At 39.7% G+C, this 25,001-nt stretch overlaps 1 protein-coding gene across 5 annotated transcripts in view; it reads left to right on the top strand.

The window, feature by feature from the left end:
• Positions 1-25,001, top strand: part of SNTG1 (syntrophin gamma 1) — a 219,570-nt gene that overhangs the window by 155,549 nt on the left and 39,020 nt on the right. For all 5 annotated transcript variants that reach the window (XM_083517930.1, XM_083517928.1, XM_083517929.1 and 2 more), the window contains 2 exons: positions 7,455-7,493; positions 23,873-23,989. In XM_083517930.1, coding sequence (XP_083374056.1) covers positions 7,455-7,493; positions 23,873-23,989 — 156 coding nt within the window. The remainder of the gene's footprint in view (positions 1-7,454; positions 7,494-23,872; positions 23,990-25,001) is intronic.

The following is a 25,001-nucleotide window of genomic DNA, read 5'->3' as shown; positions in this document are numbered from 1 at the left end:
TTTTTTAGCATTTGCCAGTTTTGTTGTCGTTTCCCTTTGCAAGGGAGCAAATGCATCAGTGGGATGTATTGGCCTCACAGCTATTACAATACAATCAACGTAACTTTATGTTAAATGCTGCTGTTCATGCAGCTCTAAATTATTCATCCCAGGATTTGGAGAAGATGAGTCGTGTTGATGTGTGTGTGTGTGTGTTTAAAAAAATTAAATATTTCTCAGCACGGAATTGCTTTGCATCTTCAATCATTTAGCTTAAGGAAAGTGAGCTTATTGCAAGCCAGCGGCATTACTGAGTGGGAGGTGAGTATCTTCTTAACTCTGTGTGAGATATTTCAGTCAAATTTCTAGCAATAGCTAAAGTTTACACAGTAGTCAAAAATAAGGGGTGGTATCTAATTGGTGTCCCTCTACTGATAGAAGGTATCTGTTTGGCTTGAACAGGAATTGAATCAAGTTTTGATCACTCCTTGCAGCTCCAAAATCTGCTGTTGAAGTACTCTGACTCTCTGGAGCAAATCTGGGCAGATTAGCAGGCAGTGAAATCTTTGAAAATTGCCTCCCTCCTAGGGAGGCGAGATGCCATGGGTCAGCAAAGGGACACCAATTGGATAATTCCCAATGATGGGTGTCTTGGGAAAGTAAAAATACTGCTCACACATGCTAAACCTCAGAATCAGAGTTAGGACTTGATTTTAGAGAATAATTGCCATGCTTGTTATTCTGTCTGGCATAGAAAGCATTACAACTGAAAAAAATAATTATGACAACTATTTAATTTTAAGATGTCTTTTCAGCAACACTTTGGTGACTGATAGCCACTTCACTCCAGGTGCTGCTGTGATGGGAACTCCAGGTAGCTCATTCAGGACTTATCCACACCTACTTTTTGCCCTGTGCTTTCTAGGCACAAGTTTATGCTTTCAAGCTCTGTGTCCAGACTCTCTTTTATACCTCAGAGCTTTCCCCATGAAAACCTGTTCTTTAAAACTGAAGTGCAACAAATGGGAATTTGGGTTTTTCGTGGATTGCAGTTTGCTCCAGTTCAGCGGTTTGCTCAGGGAAAGCTCCAGAACAAAAAAAGAGCACTCGGACACAGAGCTTGGAAATGTAGACAGTGGAAAACTTACCTGGAAAACGCAGAGGAAAGGTAAGTGTGGAGAAGCCCTCCATTTATCAACACTGTCAGGGCAGGTAGTCACAGACCCTCAGAGAGAGACAAAAGCACTTTACAGCTGCTGTTGAAAGAAACTAAGCATTTGTCACTTGCAGTTGCCACATAGCCTGATAAAGAAAGGTCTCCTCACTTTATCATTGGGCAAAAATAGTAGCATGATATTTTCAGGGTCATTTTAATGGCAGCCGCTGGAAACAGAAAGCAAAAGATTGTCAAAAAATTGTACAGTGGTACCTCGGGTCAAGAACTTAATTAGTTCTGGAGGTCTGTTCTTAACCTGAAACTGCTCTTAACCTGAGGTACCACTTTAGCTAATGGGGCCTCCTGCTGCTGCTGCACCGCTGCTGCACGCTTTCTGTTCTCATTCTAAAGCAAAGTTCTTAACCCGAGGTATTATTTCTGGGTTACGGGAGTCTGTAACCTGAAGCGTAGGAAAACCTGAAGCATATGTAACCCGAGGTACCACTGTAGTTAAAATCATCATTTGTTTTATTTCAAGATTTTAAGAGACACATTTTCACACACACACCCCACATGCATATATTGGCATTAGTCTGTTTAATTAAAAAGGAATTACAGGAGATTTGCTCATTTTACTCCCTCATTTAATCTATTACAGAACACAAGCAGTAGCTGTTTGTGTAGTTTTCTGAAAAGTGAAGATATCCCATCTTTGGGAATTTTAAAGAAGAAATAAGCTGCTGTTGTTTTTATCACCATGATAGGGCCTGAAATGTGTTCTTTAAAAGCTTTTGCTATATCTTTGTGAATACAGTAAAGCCACCAATACAATAGTTTTTTATCATACCTTTTTTTGCTTCTTGATGCTTCTTCCTTTTGTGAAATACTTAACTTCTGCCATCCTGTTGTTATTTTTCCCCCTCTTTTGTGAGTACTAAAAGTTTTCAAATGTACTTGAAGAACAAATAATATGGTGACATGTTCACTACTGGTTATTAACCAGAGAGTAATCTTGAATGGAGGAGGTTGCTGATGTGAAACAACCATAATAATGCTATTGACTTAATCCTGCTGGTGCCTAAGGTCTTTCTAATAGGATAATAAAACTGGAAAGGTGCTTTGGTTTCACTTTATACCTTCATTCTGGCACAATAAAACCCATGTTGCAACTCAGCCCCAAATGACAGGGCAGATGCCCTTAATGTGGAATTCCAGGCATGATAGCAGGTATACTAACAACTCCAACAGGAGAGGTACCCTTCTCCTTTGCTTCTTATTTACAGGGCTCTCCAGCATCAAAGCAGATCCTCAGTGCTGTACACAAATACCAAGAAGTCAGATACCTTAGAGATGTGCACTCCAGCCATCTTGGCAGCATTTTGATTGTCCTCATTAGATGACTGATACTTCTAATCACAGATGTTGTAAGAACTCTACCGGTCCTATAGGAGCTGATAGTTAGGCCAACATACCTTGCCCTATATTGGCACCATTATTTGTTGCACCTGCTTATTACAGTTGCCACACACAAACCTCAGCAGGGCTCAGAACTTCAGGGCAGCCACTGTAGCCATCTGAAGCTTTGAACTGTCCCAAACTTTCCCTCTCGGTAGACTGTTAATCAGCAACAATACCAGGTGGGTCACTGAACTGTAATACAAGCTAATACCTGGGATAGGTAGCTTGTACATCAGAAGATAAAATCAGAATTCAACATGTCCATACCAGATTGGAGAACTGGGCCAAAACTAACAAATGTAAGGTACTACACTTAGGTAGGAATAACCATAGTTGTTTTGCATAAATGTTGTTGGATTTTAAAGTAAAGTCCTTTTACTTCAGTGTGGAAAAGTGGTGGTGGTGTTTTTTAGAGAGTCCCTTAAAAACAAAACTAGTGAGTGGACCAGTTTTGGGTGCTTAGTAGCCAGCTTTCTGCACCTCAGTTACACCTCAGGGGAAGACATCATGAAGCATCTTCTCTCATGGGGCTTGTCAGATCAAGAAGCTCAGGCAGACTCCAGGAGACATTCTTAATGGAGAAGGGGACAGACAGACAGCTGCACCCACCATAATTTAAGAGAAAATTTAAAGTGGTCTGCGGATGTTCAGAATAACTGGACCTCTTTTGCAAGAGAAGAAAACTAACATGAAATTGAAGAATGGTTCTTTGTGTAGCATTAATACTGTTTGTTATAAGAAGTCAGTTAACCTTGGTCCCAGGGGCTGAAGGAACATTATGCTGCACCATGTGCTTTGTCAGTGTCTGGATAGGAGATTGCCTGGGCACCCTGGGTAAATTTCCTTGAGTTATTAATGTAAGAAAGAGAATAGAAATCTAATAGGTAAATAATAATATTTCCATACCACATGAAGTAACTGAGCTATCATGAACCTCTTTTTATGTCCATCTCCCCTTTTTAATAATTTTATTGCATTTTTCAAAAAAAGAAAACCCCATCTGGTTGAGTTTTTACAAAATATATCATAGACGTGCACATGTAACAGTATAATAAAACATATGTTATTTCCTTACTTCAACCCATGAATAATGGTTACTAGAATACAAAAATACTTGGTTTGTATAATTTGTAATATGTGATGAATCTACTACCTGAATGGAGAAGCTAACTAGCATAGCTTCTGAGTTGCTGAATTGGGGGGGGGGGATTAGAGGAGACAAAATGCCCTTAGCGCCATTGCAATGTCACGACCTGTGGCAGTTCTCTGGCACTTTGCCAGTGCTGCAGGCTGACGTAGGTCATTGCAGTGACACAACATCATGGACTGGCACTGCTATGCTGGAAAATATCCACCATCTCACTTGACATATATCACAAGGTAGCAGAATCATTACTCTGCTTTATGGTTACTGTCTAGTTGTTGTTTTTTTAACCAAAAATTATATTTGTGCCTATATGCACTCAGTTAGCATTATGTTTTCTTGAAGAAAAATACCTGCACATTGTAGGCTGTTTTGATAATGATTGCTTTAAGCAGCAATCCTATACCCACTCACTCAAGAGTAAGCCATACTACACTCAGCGGGACTTAACTTGTGCTTCGTCATGTTCGGGATCGCATAGTTAAAGTACATTGCAGATAATTGCACAGGAAGAGGAATTGGTACTGGACGGTGGAAATGAATGTACAGGGCCTATCTAATAAATCAATGAAATTTTGTTACCTTTTTCTGCAGAGCCAGAAATCTTTTTCCTTTATAGTAGCCCTGGAATTTCCAAACTGAATGCCATCTATGAATAGTCAGACAAATTACTGTAAAAATTATTTACCATATGTCAAAGAGATATGATCCATATTGCTTTAGGGCATGTTCAGTAAAACTTTTTGTCAGAATGGTAGCTCCTTTGCAAGTGAAAAGCAGCATTATGAGGGCAACATTGCACCTATATTTACAATGAGAATGGGAAATCCAAATAAAAACATCACTGGAAACTATTCTTGATCATTACAGAGTCACATGTTTAGTACTTTAAAGTTTGCTTCCGTAGCATGCTGCTTATGCAAAATAGTGTTCCTTAGGTGACTTATCAAATGATAATATGGTTTCGAAAAGTGGCTTGTCAGTTGAGATTTTACAATTTTATGTCTGCATCTCATCTCAAACAAAGGTAAATTTTAGGTAGTAAACATGATATTATAGTTCCCAGAACTAGAAGTTTCTATGTGTAGATGCTCCTGACTGAATGCTCCCAGAGGAAATTATACTGGCTATAATATAGTTAAAATGTGTTAGATTTGCACACTATTATCTCTACATTTCCTCAGTATTCATCGTGCCTCCATCAAAATATTTCTTATTTTTAAAAAAAACAACAAAGTGAAAATCATTTGAGTTTATGTCATTCTTGACAGTCTTGGGTCAAGCTGTATCTTGTTAAATGTGTGTTCATTTTACTGACAAGTGAGAGATGCCTAGAGAGAGAGGGCGTTTCATTCCAGTTCATCCCTTTGTTTACAGCTGATGGTGCTGCTATCACTCTTGGCACACCTCTGGAAGAATGTCACAGAGTCTTTGTCACTTCTGGATATTGCTGCAAAAAGCTTTCCCATATTCGCTTTCTCCAAACGTGCAGAAAGTTTTTATCTCCAACATGCAAAGCCTTGATCTCCAGGAGTAGCTTGTTGGTTTGACTGGGTAACTGAGGCCACACGGTGGCAGAGGCCTCCAAAAAGCTGTGAGGATGAAATAATTTGCATGCCGTTAGCTGACCAAGTAGTTTTCAGATTGGTAGAATGTTGTGAGCCATCTTCTCTGTACTAGTCCATTAATCCAGGCAGACTAACACATCAAAACCTCTGTTTATGTTGCCTTAAATAAAAGTATTAGGCTAACGCATATGGGTTTTGCTGCACATAGGAGGCTTTCTGATCTCTTGTGAAAAACCTCATGAAATACCATCATGAGATACTGCTTGCGTACAGGCAACAAAATATATTTTGATTATATCAGGTGTAATAAAAGGTTCACACATGTTCCATGCAGGTAACATAAGTTGGAACCTGACATCTTCTTAATTTCCACTTTCACGTATTTGGAAAGGAAGCCATATCCATCTTTCAAAGTCAAATGACATTGTGCATTTTGTACATGACTATCCAGACCTGAGACCGAAATGCCATCAGGAATCAGCCCAGACAACCAATGGCAAAGATTTGTGGTTGTAACCAGCTAAATTCCACTCAGATCAGACACATTGTAATGAATGGACCTGAGTCCATTAGTTTCAATGGATCTACTCTGAGTTGGATTACATTGGGATAGAGCCTCTAGCTTTTAATGGCTCTTTACGTTATGTTGTTAAATATGCCATGTTTCGCATTTTGTGAGTTCCTGACATTATTTAACAATCTAGAGTTGTGGTGCTTTGGCTCCATGTAGGTAGAACACATGTAGGTATGAAAAACAACCTATTTTTGTATGCTGTCATAAAGAAGTACCTATGTCACAGGCATGTTTATATGTGCTACCCTTTTATTTCAGAGCCTTGTATACTATACCAAAAGTGTTTGAAGTATCCTTCCTGTAAAGCTTGCCTTACTTACATTTTGTTCACTTTCCGCTGAGACACAAAATCAATTGATTTAGGTTAGAGTTAGCTCTAGAAATTGTATGTAAAGCCTCGTCCAAATAAATCTACTGAATGTTATCCTTATTTCTTGGAACTCATATGAGCTTGGTTAATAATGATGATCTACTACTACCTGTGCAATGTTGCTATCCAAATGTATAACTTGATTCATTATAGAATAGATACATATGAAACCTGATTATAGATCAGGGGTCGGCAAGGTTTACTGGCCATGGGCTGGATCACTCCCATGGAGATCATCCATGGGTCGGACTGGCACAGCACAGCACAGCACTGGAAATTGCTTCTGTGCATATCCGCAGTGCCGGAAATTGCTTCTGCGCATGCCCAGATGCAGAAAATCGCACCTGCGCTGAAGCGATTTTCGGCATCTGGACATGCGCAGATTTGATTTCTGGTATCTGGGCATGCACCACTTGGCGAGTCCCCGCACCATGCTGCGCCAGTTAAGTGCAGCATTCAGGGGACTCACCGAGCAAGCAGTTCGGTTCAGGGGCGGCTCGTGGACCAGTAGAACGGTCTTTGTGGGACGCATCTGGCCCATGGGCCGCACGTTGCCGACCCCTGTTATAGATAATCCACTTTGTGTTTAAGGCTTCATCTGTAATTCTGGTTCACTTTTCTCTTGAATACAAACATATATTTTATTCTGTTAGTAAATGTTAGCAGTTCAAGCTCTGAAATGTTTTCAGGTTTACAAGAACACCAGCCCTAATGTGCAACAAAATTAAATGTATAGAGTATAAGTAAATGAAAGGAAAACAGTGGTTTGCAGAACACTTAGGCATACACTGGGTACAGTTCACTTAATGAACCATAGTTATAGAAGCCCTGCGCAATGCACTTGCACAATGGGACTTCTCCCCCCTGCTCCTCCCATGTACCCCCATAATTGGGGAAGACCTTTAGAACAGTGTGCAGGGGAAGCTGGGCTCATTCCATTGGCAAGCTGATGTGCTTGCACAGATGGAACACTTGTAATGGCACAGTGTTGAATTCCACCCATTGTCACATTCAGAAATGCACTACATTTAGAAATATTGAATCCATAAAAATCTGCACAAAACCAACTCTGTCAGCATCTTTTGGTAGGCTTTGAATCATTTCACATAGTAAATCTATCACAGTGCCAATGGATGTGTAATGTGCCTGATTTTCATAGTTGAATGTGCTTATTTATTAATCAATTTCTGTATTCACTTTTATAGATTAAAAAAATCAACAGGAATTTCCCCGTAAACCAGCAGGTAAGAGAAGAAAAAATATATTTTGAAACCTTAATATCCAATTGTTCTGTCTCTGGCGAAATAAGCCTTCAATCATCATCTGAAGCCCTTCTTCATGTGTTCCCCTCCACTAGAGGTCTGGAAGAGAATGGGCCTTTTCTGCAATGGCTCCCAGTTTGTGGAATGCTCTCCCCAGGGGGGTTGATCTGGTGCCATCATTATATATCTTTAGGCACCAGGCTGACTCTTTCAATAGTGTGTCCCATTTCACAAAATTAACAGCCAGAAGGACTATAGACAACACAACATTCAGAGATGCTTCTGAATTTCACATTGGATTTTGGAGTCCTAAATTATTTCGTGGCATTTCCAAGTTGTACACTGCAATAAAGGGAAACTTGATCGCATGCATGATAGTTTCAAGTTTTGTGTGTATTGTGTTTTAATTATGCAAACTGATAAAACACCTCAAAAAAGAAAAGTTAAGTTGATTCTAAATATGGCTGCATAAATACATAAATGCCTTAATAAAACACTATACAAAAAGCATCTTGATGCACTCTTACATACCATTGCTTCAAGATTGCTCTTTTGCAGACATAGAAAATGTGTATGCATTGGTAAGGTAGGTAGAGGAAAAGACACAAATAAATTGATGGAAAGAAAGCCACAGAAAATTGCACATGGCCTTCAAGTTCCTGGTTTCTTTTAAGAAATTCTCATTGTCAAATCAAAATCCTAATTAGACCAGAGTGAACCAGAGGAACAAAAAAGGTACTGCAGAATGCCTCTAATACATAAAAAAATATGTCATTCATAAAATTTAAGCAGATTGTTGTGATCTAGACATTGCATAGTACTGGATTCTTTTTATTTTTTATAAATATTTTTTCTTAACTGGCCAATCAAATCAAATTAAATCACATCACATAAGTTCCGAATTACAAAGCCGAATTTTAAATTTTGTTGGGGGGGGCCCCATATTTCAAGATCCGAAGGGGGATTCTGATCATCTTCTTACTACTGCATTAATGTCCAAATCAGACCAAATCAGTCCAAACAGAGTTCATAATTCTATCCAATCTTATCTTACTGTTTCCACATCACATCTTGTTCATATATTTTCTCCTTTTTCTTTATGATCTCTTCTGATAGTCTCCTTAAGCCGATAAACACCAATATTAATCCTGTGTGAATTTTCCCATTCTTCCAATCCTCAAATTGAGATGGTTTTCATATATCATCACCTTCATAGATAACATCGCTCTTTCCATCATTATCTCGCAAAACTGTCGCTCTTGAGTCCCTCTGAGGAGTTTCACCCACAGTATAAAAGCAGCTCTATTTCTCTATTTCTCCTCCCAGACTCAAAACCTCCGACAGAACTTCCCAATATGGCGACGGCAATTTTAACTGCGTCATTCCAGAGCTCTCGTACATTCCACGCTCTTCTTAAAACATGCTTTGGTTCGAAAGTTTATCTCCACACAGTCTTAAATCCACAGCTTAAGTCCTTAAGTGCGTCCAGGAGTGCCGGAATCCCACAGGAGGGCTTTATGCCTAGTGCCCCCACCCCCACAAATTCAGGGGTGGTGTAGGGCACAGCAGGCAAGGGTAGTCCCCCCCACCATCCTGGGGGGGGTAAGGAGGCTAATTACCCCCATCATAGCCTCCAAATTACCTCGTGTGGGTCGAAGAGGTGTGATTGTCAGCCATCTTTTGATGCGCCCCCTAGTGGCCCCCCTGCATAGTACTGGATTCAGCATGTAAGGTTGTTTCTGTTACGATATAGAAGCAATGCGGCCGCGAGCAGCTGGTAGCTTGAATGCAAAACATAATGGGAATGTTGGGACTGTTCCGTGGGAACAGAGGGACAGTCTATTCAGAGTGCTGAGCACCGGATTTAGCTCAGAGTGTAATGTGAGCTGTACAGGAAGTACAGGAGGTGGAGTTTGTCTCTCTGCTGTTGGAGTTTGAAGAGAGCAGACGTGTTTCTCTGTAACGCTGCAAAGACAGAAATAAAGGCATGTAAATACATTTCTGTCTATCTCTTTCCCCTACCTGGGGGCAGGGAAGAGTGGTATGTTCTTCTCACGTTTGAGGAGGGTCACCGATCGTGACCTAGCCTGTATCCTGCTTGGGAATGCAGACAGGGAGGTCAACAGGAGATCAAGCCGGGTGCCTGGAGAGTGGCCAGTTTCTCCTGATTGAGGCAAGATTTCCTGACAGTTTCTTCCATGAGCTGTTTGCATGGGTGAAAATAGCTGGTAGCTTCTCTTTTTGTGTGGAAGAGTGTAGGGTCATGAATTTTAATTATTGTCTAAGTGTTGCATATAGTTACATTGCATATAATTTGGATTTATACCCAAAATAACAGCAAAATAATAATAATCAGAATTCAGTCTAACCCTGAAACTCCTGATAACCCAATTCTGAAAGAATTGCTGTTTCAAGTTGTTGTCTCCATAAAAAGCTATTGTCTCACTTGTTCTGTCTGGATTTCTTTCAACTTAGCTTGTTTATTCACATGTTTTATTTCATTAAGTTATATATGAGTCTTCTTTTAGCCCCTCAAACACCTCCTCAGTTATTATTATAAACACCTTGTGATTCATTCTATAGCATGAATTTTCAAGCTTGGTAATAGATCTCCAGACACTGTCCTGAGGCAGAAGGAGCTCACCATCTGAAAGCATTACAGCACTAGAGGGAAATGATAGAGGGGGAGGGAAATTTCCATTTCTTTCCATGAAAGGAGGCTCCAAGAGCACTGCAATTAGAAAATGTCAAGGTGACATATAAGGGCTTCTATATTTGGTCTGCCAAGTTAGGACAGAGAAACGCAGGTGTGCTTCATTTTCTTGGAATTCATCACTGCCGAGCAGCTGTTTATCAGTGACAGAAAATGTCAGTACCTGGGAGAGATGGGAACAGTAATAAGTGGTGGTGAATTCGGAAAGTTAATGTAAACATTTTCTTAAAAATAAACAGATGCACAATTTAATCTCCTCCAGGTTTCCAGATCCTTTTTGTTTTGACCGTCCCCTTCCTGTTAGTTGTTATTTTCTGAACCAGATACAAACAACACTCAAGCTGGTCAGGCATGCTGGATTTTTGCTTTTACGTAGTGAGCTTTCAGTCTGGTATCCTTTTACTTTCAGAAGATGACTTCTGTTAATCTCATAATGCAGAGGTTTCTGAGTCCACGGCTCCCTTGACCAACTGCATCCTTTCTGTGGCAGCCCTGTGGGGCTTGGGAGCCCAGTTATGTTACCCCTTGCCTGCAGAGCTGGCTGCCTCTCACCCTTTTTCAAACACCCTCCCTTGTGGAGTCTTCCCTCAGCCTCCTCTCCTCTCCTCTTCTCTCCCCTCTCCTTGGCAGTCCTCCAGGAGGCAGCCACTGCTGCCATCCCTGGTCTCTGAGCTGCCCCACCCCACCCCAAAGAGAGGTGCCTCCTCACACTGCCCCATAGGAGCATGGGAAGCATCCCAGGCCAGGCCCAGAGGCTCTTTCTGCCTGGGGAGCTTATAGCCAGGGCTGCCGCAACAAGCAGCTGTGCAAGCCTTTGGGAGGCAGAGATGCAAGAGGGCATCAGAGGAGGAGCTTCCCTGGAACTGAATGGAATGCGAAGCAGTAGGTCAGAAGCTATTTACCCACAGGTGCCTCATGGGTGCGTACCCTAAATGCCACGTTGTGACAAAATGACAGGCAGTTGGAAGCCAAATTATCCACATATGGCGCAAATCAAATGGTAGAGAGTAGGCAAGAGGTGTACTCCAAGGACAATGAAAGGTACTCTTAAATTCCCACTAACCACCACCCCCCCCCGAGGTGTCTGGGTAATCATACCCAGCTTAAAGGGTGGGTGGGTCATTGCAAAAGCACAGGATGAGGAAGATGAGATGAGCCATATAAAGAAGAGCAGCCACCCTCACCAATGACATGATTCCCTCCCCACACCTCCTCCTCACGCAAGAAGGCCAAAAACCCTCCTCTGAGCAAGATAGGGTAAATTTGCTCCCCCATAAGATAGTCACCTGGCATTAGCAATAATTCCACCCAACCCCTATGGGCAGTGGGTGGGGTGTATGTGCTTTCTTGGGCTCGTTCTTTTGAACAATTAGGACAGAGATTTACTAAAGGTCTAGAGGCAGTCATCTCCCTCAGCTACCAGGTGTTGAGCCAGCCTTCTCCACTGGAAATTATAACTGTGTGTGTGCAATTTGTTTAATGTGCTTCACATGTGTTGTCTCAGTAATTTTTGCAACAGAACTTTAAGGCAGGTTAGTCTTCATATTGCAGATGTAATGCTGTAGCTGGGGAAAGCGGCTTGCCTGAAGGCCACCTCATTCTTGGCGATCCCTCCACTGCATTTTGTAGAGACATATCAATCCTACATCTTTGTAGAGCAGAAATTCTAACATTATTCATAGACTTCAAAGTCTCTGCTTTCACTAAGCATTATAATAGACTTTGAACAAGAGCAGATGCTACTTTTAACAATACACCTCTGCACAGATTTTCCTTGTGAGAATTCTTGCACTCATCTTCAAATAAACCAGCATTCACGTATCCCATATATGAAAAATGAGGTTGCGATTGTCTTAGAAGTCTTGTTTGACTGGTCATCTGTGCAGTTACAAGTCATTTCAGTGTATCCCACTGATCTTTCCTGGCATGTGGGCTTCCTCTTTTTTTCTCCTGGTGATCAAAGGACAATGATGGAAGATATTTGTCCCAGCCCTTAGCGCATACCCAGGATGGCTCCAAATCTGAGCAGTAGCTGCCTTGAGTCCTGGTCTGAGCTTTCTAGAGCGTTCCATACTATGGCCTGCATATGCATGGAATCCACTGAGTGCACAAACAAGACCAAAGAGCAAGGGTTAAAGGTGAGCAGTACATATTTGGGGGATGTCAAGTAAGGTATTAAAATGCAGGCACTTGGGGTTACCATTCCTAACTCGGCCCTTGTCACTTCAGCAGACCACATTTATTGTCCCCCTTGTGTGTGTTTTGAGGATCCATTTGTAAAGAGGAGCAAAGCTATCAGGGACAAGATGATAAGACAGTATTTATCTGACTGATAGACATCTGTGTTGAAGCTGACTACATACAAATATTTTCACTGTGAAATAATAAGCTCCAAGTAGACATTATTCATATTATAACTCTTTGCAGAGCGGTAAAATTAAAAATGAGCGCTGAAATAAAATATTAATGTTAGGGTTTTAGGCATTTAGTGGGATCAGTTACTTATTGAAACAATTGTCTCCATATATGTTTCTAATACCTAAAGAAGAAGGGAAATGTATGGCCACGTGTGTGGGTGTCTCTCTGTCTGTGTGTACATTCACACACTGCTTTGAGATATTTGACTCTATATAGAGATAATTGCTTCAATTCTCCATAGTTGTTTCTCAAAAATTTTTAACTCAGCATCTCTTGACAGACTTCAATGGAATTTTTTTATGTCTTAGAATATACTTGCCCCGTCACCATCTGTTGTCACCAAACAGATTTTTGATCAGGCTCATCACGACGAGGAAGGCACTAGGTTGAAACAACTATTGCTAAGTGTGTATAAAAACGCATAGGGGAGCTGGGTTCTTGCTGTTAAATTAAGCAGAAGTGCACACCAGGGTGTCAATTACGCTGCGATAATTCCCTCATATTGCCCTGTCAGCTGTCTGTGCAACTAAGCATTGATTATTTTCGCAACTAATGTTTGATTATTTTTGCATTGATTTGAGCTGAGAATGCCTTTGTTATTACATGTTTACTTGGTTTTATTTAAAGGAAGAGAATTCCCCAAAGAGAGTTTTAAAAGAAAAAGAGGTAAAAGAGATGCAATGTAATTCATTCTCATTACTGCTTTAGATTCTTCTGAGAAGCCTTATTTCTTCAGTCTGGGATTCTTTAGGCTTCTCATGTTTTGAGAATGTATGCCTTTCTTGGTGTCCTTCTGCACTGTGTCCCAAGTTACGTGGCAAGTGTTTGAGAAGCTTTTAGGCCGAATGTGTGTAGCAATTCCCTTTCCTGGTTTTTTTTTTAAAAAACACAGTGCATGATTCTCTGTCTGCAGGAACAGTGCAGGGTCCTGGTAGCCATTTGGTTAGCTGAGCATTTGGCAAGTGGGCTTTCCTACAGATGGTCAGCTTGAATGCTTGTTGTGTACATTGGCATGCAATGCATGCTGTATTCATGCAAAGACGGTTAAGGTAAATTAAGAGAGCTGCTGGAAATGCCAGGTAGAAGGAATGGTACATTAGCCAGCTTCCCGAATCTGAAGGAAACTCAATAGGGATTGGTGGAAATCCAGAGAGAAAAGCATGGTTTTGTTGCTGCTGCTGTTTGAAATTTTAGAGTGTAACCTAGCAGTTCTGTCAATATCCACTTCCATGTGATAGTGATACATAGCAAAGTCGTGCTATTGTGAGCCATGCACTTGCGTCTAGATCTCATTGAAATATCCTTGAGATGTGAGCAGCTTTCATCTGCTACAGTGGGTGCATATTAGCAGCTTTGCATTTCCTTGACCATGATTTTATTTAGAGTTGGGTCTCATATACATCCACTGTAAGGATGAAGGGACAAAAACCACTTGAAAATTAGCCCGGCTGAATTGATTCAAAATAATTTTAGTAGGCACAGTTTAGGCATTCCCAGTACAATTCTATTCATGGTCACAGAACTAATAATTCTTGTGTTTAGAATGTGAAAACATTGAGTAAGCCTAGATGAATGTTATTCCTTAGGAAACTGTATAAACTCCATAAATTAATTGGAACTGATGATGTAGACATTTTAAGCACAGCTATGCATAACACTTAAGTTTTACAGAAGGATGTTAAAATTTAGTTTATAGAAATCATGAAAAAATGTTTTATTATTGTCTGCTCTATTTCTGGTCAAACAATATTTCTTAACATGCCATGGTATCTTTATCCCTAAAGTATTTTGTGGAGTGTTAGATGTTCTAGCTGCACACTCACCCAAGAAGACAGTATTTTGACAGTATCCATTTGATATTCACTCTTTAGATTCACCCGCAGCAAAGTAGTTCAAACAAATTCCAAAAAGATGTATCATGTATGCATAGGATGTTCGCTGCAAATTTCTAAGATGACATTCTGTTGATCTGGCACTGATATCTTGTCAGTTCTGCTGTTCATCTCCATAAGCAGAATCTTCCAACAACCTAAGTATAACTATATTTATGCTTGAAGGTGATAATACCTGTAAAAGCATTTTGGGCTTTACTCACTCAACACTCCCCCCCCCCATCCCCGATTCAAATATTGTTATCTTGTTATGCCAGGTTTGTTGTCATAGGATATTATTCTTCTATGCAAGAACAAAGAAATCTAAGATATTTCAGACTCACACCCTTACTGATCATCTTGGACCATTGATAGGACATTTATCTATGAAATTGCATGCCATGCTCTTCTGTATTCCTTTAATGTGAAAAGTTTCGGCACATAGGCAATAACCGTAGGGGTGGTGATGCCAGGATAAAACTGCCATGGAAATAGACTTCTTTGAAACCCTTTTTTGAAAAGCATACAATACTTGTCTCCTAGTTTTCCCGCTCCTGTTGTTTTTATCTTAACATCAAGAGCTGAAATTCAGGAAGGCATTTGATTTTTATACTTATTTTATTGCAGTATGGTAAAGCTTTCAGCATCAACTAGTGAATGGAAATAATGTTAACTTTCATATTATAATTTACAGGGGATCTGGCATTAGTTTACTTTCTCATTATATTAGAGTATTGAAGATCTGTCAGGTAATAGTGAATACATTCAACCTAGTGCCCCATACCTCCAAATATATAGCCTAACATAACAGTCATGCTGTTTATTATGGGAGCTCGGGGAAAGAGAAACTATCAGAGCCTTAAATCAATGCAATTTAAAGTCTTTGTTATTGATCAGTTCATGAAACATGGTGTACATCCATCTATAGCTTCATCTAGCTTATAGAAGTTGTACTAGTCAAACTAGCTGCTCATGTGAGCTTTGTCCAAAGCTCTCGATATGCCTCAGATGTTAGGACTGTATACTTAGGAATAAAATTAGGAAATATAAATTAAATAATGATAAAAGATGAATGAATAAAGTACTGCCAAGTGTTTGACTCTCTCAAAAGCCTTTAAGATAATTTCTGCCCTCGGGCTTAGATAGATAGACATGTTTTTGAATTTCCATCCTGGCAAATCTTACCTCCCTCTGCCCCAAACTCCCTTCCTCACATTGCAGAGCAGCATAGATACATTTGCGACTAAGATTTTGGAAATTTCTAGGGCAATGGAAATGGCAATGTGTATGCCCATTGTATGATTCCTGAAAAATGTATCTCCTTCCCTGTCTTTGAAATATTGTCTGAAAATCTTAGAAGAACATGTGTCCCATAGCTAACATTGAGAAATTCAAAATACCATGCATTCTGTTTAAGCATACAGTTCACTCTTTCGTAGTGTGCAATAGGGTATAAACATGCTTATCTTCATATGGACTGTGCCCATTGTTCAGTAGGTTTTTACAGCAATCTCATATAAATCATTTAATCCACCTGAGGATTTGATAGACTCTTTGAAATCTGTTTTGAGCTGTGTTCTTAAGTGTAATTAGCCTTCAAGCTCACAGTTTGGCCTTGAGTTGCAAGTCATGATCTCTCATCCTGACTTATCCCAGAAGGCAGTCGTGAGGATAAAAAGCAGCTCAGATGAAGTGCAGAATACAAATTCCGCTATGTCTTTAGTGCATAAAATATGCAGGTAGTTAAGGATGCTGCATAAGAGACAGAATGCAAAAAGGGGGGGGGGGGCAAAAAAGAGAATTCTCTTCCTTAATTCTGTAGTGTAGGGAAGTTTTTGTCAATTTCAGTTTGGTGGACAAGCTTGAAGCAAAGTGGATGGGGGTGCAAAATACGGAGAAGGGTGTTTGAGCAGGCAGAAAGAGTGTTTCCCAGTAACCACAACCAGTCAAGAGGTATCTGGGATTAGAGGGCCAGTTTTGATCTTCAGACAGAGCATATCTATGTGGGCTTGCCAACTTTACTGACTGGTAGGGTTTCTGTATGTTTCAAAAGAGGTGGATCACCTGCATCCCTCCCATTTTTTTCAGGACTCCCAATTCATATCCAATGGTCAGAGACCACGAGAGTTGTAGTCCAACAGCATCTGGAGGGCCACCCCTTTTGAACAGTTGTCTGTATCTATACTAGGAAAAGCTATATCTGTCTTGCCTCCACTTCCAAAATGGCAATTATGGTTGCATCTCTTCTTTTACAATTTAAGCTTTGCTTACTAAATTAAATTAGATATCTCTTGCTTCACAGCCCTACAGTTCTACATTGCCTCACTCTTGAGCATATTGATTTGAAAAACTCATTTCAAATATGAAAATGCTGTATTTCATATGGATTTCCCCCCAAATTTTACCAGTAGCAGCTTGGAATAATTAGAACTTATGTACTAAAGGTGCATATGTAGGTGAAGTCACACTTATTTCAATGGATTTGTACGTAAGCTCAGACATAGGAGGTTGTTACAGCACAATAGCACAATGAAATTAAGATAATAAGAAGTTCAGCTGCAATTCTGTGCAGATTTGTCTGAAAATAAGCCAAAAATGAAATATGCCTTCCTGGATCAGACCAAAGGCCACACAAGACGCTTCTGGGAAACCCATAATGAGAATATAAAGGATGTTCCTAGCAACTCCTACTGAGAATAATACTGCCTCTGATATTTGAGGTGACATATAGCCATATGATTTAATTTGTCATTGATAGTTTTGCTCCATGGATTTATCTAATTGCCTGTTGGTCATCGAGCTTCATGTCCACCTGTTTGGGAGCCATTTCCTTATCTCATAGCCATCAACAGATGGAAAATCAGTTTGCAGTGTAAGCACTTTAACTTAATCAGGTCACTAGGACTCTTATTCTATTTTGAAATGAATGTTAGATTTTTGTGTGAAGTTTAAAGAATCTGAAAGTCATACTGCTGTATATGCACACAAACAGTTTATTCAGTGCTGCTGTAAAGAGGGGCTAGGCCACATAGATAAATGAGAACATATATTTTAAGCTGCAAATGATCTAGCAACAGCTTCTGTTCCAAATCTACAGCTGCCCTCCCATTTATCTTCAACCCTTAAATACTAAATTTTACAGCCTGTGTATGGCAGCCTCATCTATCTTTCACATCAACCTTCTGGAATCATGAAATGCATTTCTGAGAAGGATCCATTGTGCGCTTTGCAGGAAGGAAAATACTACCCCATGTTCAGCTGCCAGGGAAGGTGCTTAGAATTCATCAAACTTTTTTTTTTTTTTTAGTTGTTGGGAAATCAGTATATGTTGCTTGTGGGTTGGCTGAACAAAATTATAGAAGACAGGATAGGCCAAACTGGGAGTTCCTCTCTGCTTTAGTGGGCATTTTGTCAGCTATCTTTCCAGTACTACTGAGCCACAAACTGAAATGTTCCGAACCACCTGCCTCTTTGTGATCCCTCAAGCTTCCTGCTTTTAGTACCTCTCAGGTTGTCCCCTCCTCTGAGGTGTGGCCAGTTTCTCACTAACAGGAACCAAGATCTAAGTAGTCTTCTGTGCCTTCCCTGGGGGGCTCTTGGGCAGGCAGCTTCCATCACTCTTCCCCATCCTGCCAGTCCCTGACACTAGCAGTTATTGATAGCCTTATCCCCATGAATGTTTCTACTCTCTTTTGACATGCAGAGTGACACCGCTTCCAGTACGTACTTCCCTGGCCTTCCTGTATAGTTTTAATCTATGTAATTGGTTTTATTTCCTTTTATGCATTTTTATTTTTGCAAAGTGTTTGAGTTTATTTTATAACAAGTGAGGCCTATTGTTCTTTATAGCATAAAGAAAGCAAAATCTTATGACCAAAGCTTGATTTAATAAAACCAGTTCAGGAGCTCAGCTAGTCTTATAGCTGGGTTGCTTTAGACAAGTCAATCTTCCCATGGTGGTTATTAGAAGGAATGAAATAAATAAGAAAATGCTTGTACATTGTAATGCATATACCTACAGCATACACACAGATGTAAAGGAGCAGAGCCCCATATAGCATAAAACCCACAAAGTTAATCTGCCACTTTCTTATTTGGGAAATTTATTTCAGTGTTGATGCTTCTTCTGGGCAACAATAAACTTCATTTCTGGAAGTTCTGCTTGCTAAGTTACTTTAAATGAGTCGCATCAGATAATATGTTTTTGGAATCTGCCAACCATGAAAAATTCTTCATTACTAATCTAGCTTTGATGAAGTAATGAAATGAGATATAATCTGGAGATCTCAAGAACTACAATACATTCTTTTCGGTTTCAGCTTTACATTGAAATTCAGCTGATTTTACATACGTTATGAATCCATTTCACATGTCCTCTTATATACAATTGCTGTAATAGATTGTTATATCTGTCAATTACTTTAGTTACCTCTTAACACTGTTTATAGGTTCCATTATCTCTATCTGTGCTGTTTGCACCTACACTATAGCCATCACACACAATCACTTCAAGACTTGAAATTGGAATTATATACCTTGATTATTCTATCCTCTTTCAATTATAGGCATTGATTTCTCTTGTAGAAGATTAATGGCCCTTTCTATAATGGTATAATACTGCTAGCAATTTAATCTTATGTCTACATATTATCAAGTTTGATTATTTCTGATGTTTGTGTTCCTATAACTTTCTTTTAGACAAACCTGACTGCTGTGTAGTAAACTATTTGGAGTGTGATTAAGTGGATCAGTTTGTAATTTGTGATTAATTTTATAGAAGCGCATTCAAAATCCAAGCATGTGATAGAAACAAAAAAAGGTGGATTGACTGTAAATACTGGGAAGAAAGACCAGTACACAATGGTACTGGGGCTGGAGATGGATCATGTAAGAGCAATACTGTATCTTTGGCTGAAAACTGAGCTGCAAGTAGCTATCTTGAGCCATAAACCATGATAAGTCACAGTGGAGCAGCTTCAGAAGTCAGAATGCAGGCAGTATAGTAGGAAATCAAGATTGAAGAGTGGTCCAGAGAGACTAAATAGCAACAACAAAATGACTTACTGCCAAGGAAAGGGGATAAGTAGAATTATCTTGCAATAAATTGGTCTCTCTCAATTCTTAGCCACCCTGTAGTGCCTGAATATAAACGAGAAGCAAGCTCTTAGGGGGTGGGAGTAGGTCATTTAGTTATCCAGACATTAGTGTTATGCCTGTAAGTTAGTTCCACTGGAAATTCAATATCCAAAAGACTTACCCAAAGCATACTTTATCCCTGCTGCCTCAACACTATTAAATTAATCCAAGCCCACTAAGACTTCTGGACTTCTTTGCAGTCCCAGCTCAATTTGTCTTTCACAGCTATGATTTTTATAGTAGCAAACAGTCTGCTGTGGATTTTCAGGGGGAATGTGAAGCAGTACCCAAGACTCTCTGATGCATGGTAAATTCTTGGTCACAAAGTGTAGGAAACTCATATCAAAGAATTTGTGGAGAACAGCTCTGTGGAGACTGTCAATGAATGTCCCTAGATCCTTGAGCAAACCATAGCATTCCTTTGAAAAAAAGGACAGTAGGCTCCTTTTAGTGATAAATTTGACAGCCTAATGGGATTACAGAATAATGTTTCTATGCCAGTGGGCAGGTGAGTTGCATGGCAAGTAAACAAGACACATTGATGATTTCTTACTGTATAGATATGTTGGATTGTATAAAACTAGACATGCATCAACAACTATAGACACTAACACGTATATGTTGCAGCTGCAGGGCCATGTACAGCGAGCCCCCAGGAGCCAGGAAGGGGTAGTGAAACATAAGAATAAACAGGCACAACAATGTTCTGGAACTGAAAACAGCCACAACTTTATTGATCACAGATGCTGGTAGGCTTTGGCTTAGGCACTGGGGATGTCTCTGAGTCAGTCTCCTGACTGATGGCTGACATTGAACAGGGTTGTATCTGGATGAAGGGATGCCTCACAATGCAGGTCAGCCAAGCTGACCCCCAGGCCAGTTAAATTTTCAGTTGCGCTAATGTTTCCAAACTAACAATATATAAAATTAACAATCTGGAATTTAACAGTGCAGATCACAAATAAAACTATATGGTAACACAAAGCAACTAACTTACTTTTATGAACACTATTCAAAGTCTTGGTGCTGATCTTTAAAGCCCTAAATGGCCTTGGCCCTGTATACCTGAAGGAGCGTCTCCACCCCCATCATTCAGCCCGGACACTGAGATCCAGTATCAAGGGCCTTCTGGTGGTTCCCTCACTGCGAGAAGTGAGGTTACAGGAAACCAGGCAGAGTGGCATCCACCCTGTGGAATGCCCTTCAATCAGATGTCAAGGAGATCAGTATATCTTTTATGAGACATCTGAAGGCAGCCCTGTATAGGAAAGCTTTTTAAGGTTTAATGTTTTATTATGTTTCTATATATGCTGGAAGCTGCCCAGAGCGGCTGGGGCAACTCAGTCAGATGGGCGGGCTATGATGATGATGATGATTTGAAAGACCCAGGCAAATAAAAAGGGTCTGAAATTGCATTTTGAAATGGAAGTTTTGAAAGCCAGACTTGAAGGTCAGCTGTCATTGATGTTATATGCATTAGGGCCGATTAAGAAAATTAGAGAGCCTTTCTTTCTTTCTTTCTTTCTTTCTTTCTTTCTTTCTTTCTTTCAAAACTTTGGATATGGAGGAAACAGAGTGTGAGAGTTAAATATATTCCCATTTCCATGGAATATAGCCAGTGCTTTTTTTCTGGGGGGATGCAGGGGTACGCACACCCCTAAACATTTTGTGAATCTAAGTTTGGCCTCATTGAGGGGCAGTCTTTCAATTTAAGTAGGAAAATGAGAGTACCCCTAAACATTTTTTAATGGAAAAAGCACGGAATATAGTGTCGTGTGTGTGTGCGTGTGTATGTGCGTGTGCATGAGTGTGTGTGTTGTGTCACCTGTTATAGTGTATATGTTGAGAGCAAGTGCTTAGATGAGGGTCAGCCCACACCATCTACTGGAATGCACCCCCCTAGCAGCTTTCTAACCAGTTAATATGGCCCTTGGCTGATAAAGATTTCTCACCCCTGGACATATGGGTTGTAAAATCTGATAAGATGGGTTTTTGACACAGGCTTTGGTGGCATTTTGTAAGAGTAAATGAGAAGCATGGGGAAGGTTTTTAAAGCAAAAAGCCATTTCGGGTGGTTCAGAATGGTAGAGCTGAAAAAAACAAATGGCACGGGGGGATATATATTGGGCTAAAGCAGCGGAAAAATTTGTGTGAACATGGGAAGGTTTGAAAATATGGGCAAGGAGTTGCATCTACTTTCCTGCTCTCTGATCCCCACAACATAGGTTTTTGCATGCAGGGACTACTTATTTGGTGACCTATGAGGTGTTTATCCAACTATGCTTCTCCCCCCCCCCCTTTTTGGTAAGATTTCTTTTAGGTAGGTGAGCAAATCAGTAATATAAATTACTTACAGTTCTGCTGAAACAAAGTTATAGGGTCTCCCCCTTTCCCTGATCAATTTCATGTCTTGCAATGCAGCAAGAGATGGTCTTGAATATTGCTTCTGATATCTTGTATTCTTTTGAATTAACAGTTTGACAGGTGCTGTACGGTCTGAATCAAAAATATCCTTTTTATGTTAATAAATCTTTAATAAAAGAAAGGCCCGTCAGTGAAATCAATCTAATTCATTCACATGATGTAGAGAGACAAGGGAACAATATATCAAAGAGCAATTGCTTTAAATTTCCGGGACTGCTTTAATACTGGAAAAAAATCCAGTGTGAAATATCAATGCATCTATATAGAACAAATGGCTTTATCTGGGTTGATAAATGACATCAGACATTATGAAATATTACCAAGGTTTTCAGAGAGAAAATCTGTTAAATGAACAAAATCCCTTGCTTATAAATTAAATATCCCCAGTTCTCACACATACTTGATTAACTTTATTTATGGGAATTAGCAGATCAGAATCTCAAGATATTGGACCTGCAAATGTAGGAGCCATCATGTAAATTTTCTTCCTTATCTATCAGTTGGATAGCTAGCAGTGGCAGTAGCAAACTCCACAAAGGCATTGTAGAAATCAGTTGTGTCTAAAAGTCATCAAGGGTATAGACCATTTTAGTTGGCCCTACATCCTTCTAGGGTCGGTAACTCCTATAATATTGGCACAAAGGTGACAAGCCTGGTAGCTGGATCTAGTCTACTGAGCCATTTCTCGTGGTCCTGTGACAATTAGGTGCTTTTTGCCTTGAAAGATGGCCTCTTCTCCCAGATTCAAAAGCAGCGACTCTTTGATGCAAAGGAAGTGTGCTTCCAATTCTTCTTCATTTTATCCACAGCTTGATTCCCCCCCCCAATTTCCAGTAAAAAGCTACATTCAAAGTCACAAGTAGTTAGTAGATGAGATGTTTTTTCAATAAATCACAGCAACTCTTCCATGCTGCTAGTTTTGAACTAAGTAGAAACTAGAGAAGGGAAAATCTTTCGATGCATAAAAATACAATTGCTTAGGCCTAGTGATTCAATTACAGTTTTAATCAGGGGCACTAAAAACAAAAACATGCTATATTCTCCATGTAGTCTACTGTCAAGTAATTCATTTTACAGTGAATGCAGTTTAAAGAGACAGTAACATTGTCCGAGTTATGCTTTTCTTTTGCTTCTAAAAGAGGTTAAAAACAGGCACTTGGGTCAAAATTTTTTTTTTTTGCTCAACCCTAAGACTCAGGTTCATGGTCCACTAGAAGATGAGTATCCTCACAAGTGATTATGACCATCATATGATACCATGTTTTGGCAATGTTATGAATGATGTTTGGACAGCTGGTACATCTCTCTCAGTATAATATAATAGAGTTTCCTGTAACAAAACTGTCACATAAAGTTTGCAAACATGCTTGAATGCAGTGTTAAGTATATTTGTTGCAACATCATTTTCACATAATAATCTAATGTGGGGAAATGCGATTATATTCTTTTATGCAATGCAGTGAAAATTTATTTCCATCTTCTCCTTTTTATTTCACACAGTTGCAAAGAAAACCAAAAAGAAGCATTTCATTAGGAATTTTAATTAACAGTGGGCTGTTTGCACAATTGAAAGCTTGAAATTATGTATGGGATGAGTTGTGCATGCCATGTATATTGTTGAATGACTTTCTGTGTGAATAAATCTTGAGTGACACGTATGCACAATTCAAGACGTGGATTGTGTCAGCAGAAATTTCGTGGGACTTCTAGAAACAGGCTGTTGAATGTTGCATATTTTCATAACAAATGTTCATCGTATGTGTGTAGAATTTGTCAAAACTATTTGTATTTTCTGCCAGATAGTCTACACAGGCTGGACAGAAGAACGGGAACAAGATTCTCTTCAGGACAGAATGTATACACCAAAGTTTCTAGCGTTGAGAGGTTCTTCACTTTATAAATTTATAGCACCTCCAGTAAGTATTAGTACCATTTATTGGCTGCCCATTAAATGGTTTTTATGAAATTGATATAAAGGTTTTATGTTACTCCTAGGCATTTCATTCAGCTCTGTTGTAAGGAAAAGCAACAATAGTGATGGGAAAATTTGATTTATTAAGACAAAATTGCTATGAAAAGAAATGACCATACAACTAATTTTGTTCATTCCCAGTACTGAGATTTCTCTGTAAACTTAGAAACTCTCGGATCTTTACACAGCATGTTTTCAGAAACTACCTTCTCTGTTGATGCCATAATCATGAGGAAATATCTAATAAGTATGAGGGGGGAAATTCTTGATAGAATTTTCTTCTAGTGTACAATTTTGTTTCTGACCATGTAACAAAAGAATGAGGTTGGGGAGATACCCTGCTTCTTTCCCTTAGATTACTGCAATACATTCTACATGAGGAAAAGGTAAAGGACCCCTGGACGGTTAAGTTCAGTCAAACGTGCCTATGGGGTGGGCACTCATCTTGCTTTAGGCCGAGGGAGCCATCTTTAGACCACACTACAGAGGACTGCCTGATTCTTTCCCTATGGTGGAGCAGATCTGATAAGGAAGAAGAAAGGGAAAACTTTTCAGTGCATAGAAATATAACTCTTTAGGCCCAAAGTTTGATTAAGCTCTTAAACAGGATGCTAAAACAAAAAAAGACACTTCAGTCGGTGCAGAAGGCTGAGGTCAGGCTCTTCATACAGGCCACATATAAGGAGTGTATGAATCCCTTAGCTACACAGGCTTCCATTTTGTGTCCAGGTTCAATCCAATATTCTAGTGATGATCTTTGAAACCCTTTATAGTTTGACACCTGGATATCTGAAGGACTGTCTACTCCCATGTGAACGAACTCGGCTGCCTTCTGAGATCATTGTTAGAGGTCCTCCTCCGTGTGGCATCCGTGCCATGTAAATATGCTGTGTCCTATTTGGCATGTGTCCAATAAAGAGAATATATCACACTGAAACTGCTTTTGTAAGGAGCTT

The sequence above is a fragment of the Podarcis liolepis genome (genome assembly GCF_965112155.1).
Source record: "Podarcis liolepis genome assembly, chromosome: 8".
NCBI lineage: Eukaryota > Metazoa > Chordata > Lepidosauria > Squamata > Lacertidae > Podarcis > Podarcis liolepis.
Note: the sequence above shows the minus strand (reverse complement) of the source record. Positions and strands in the feature narration are given on the sequence as shown.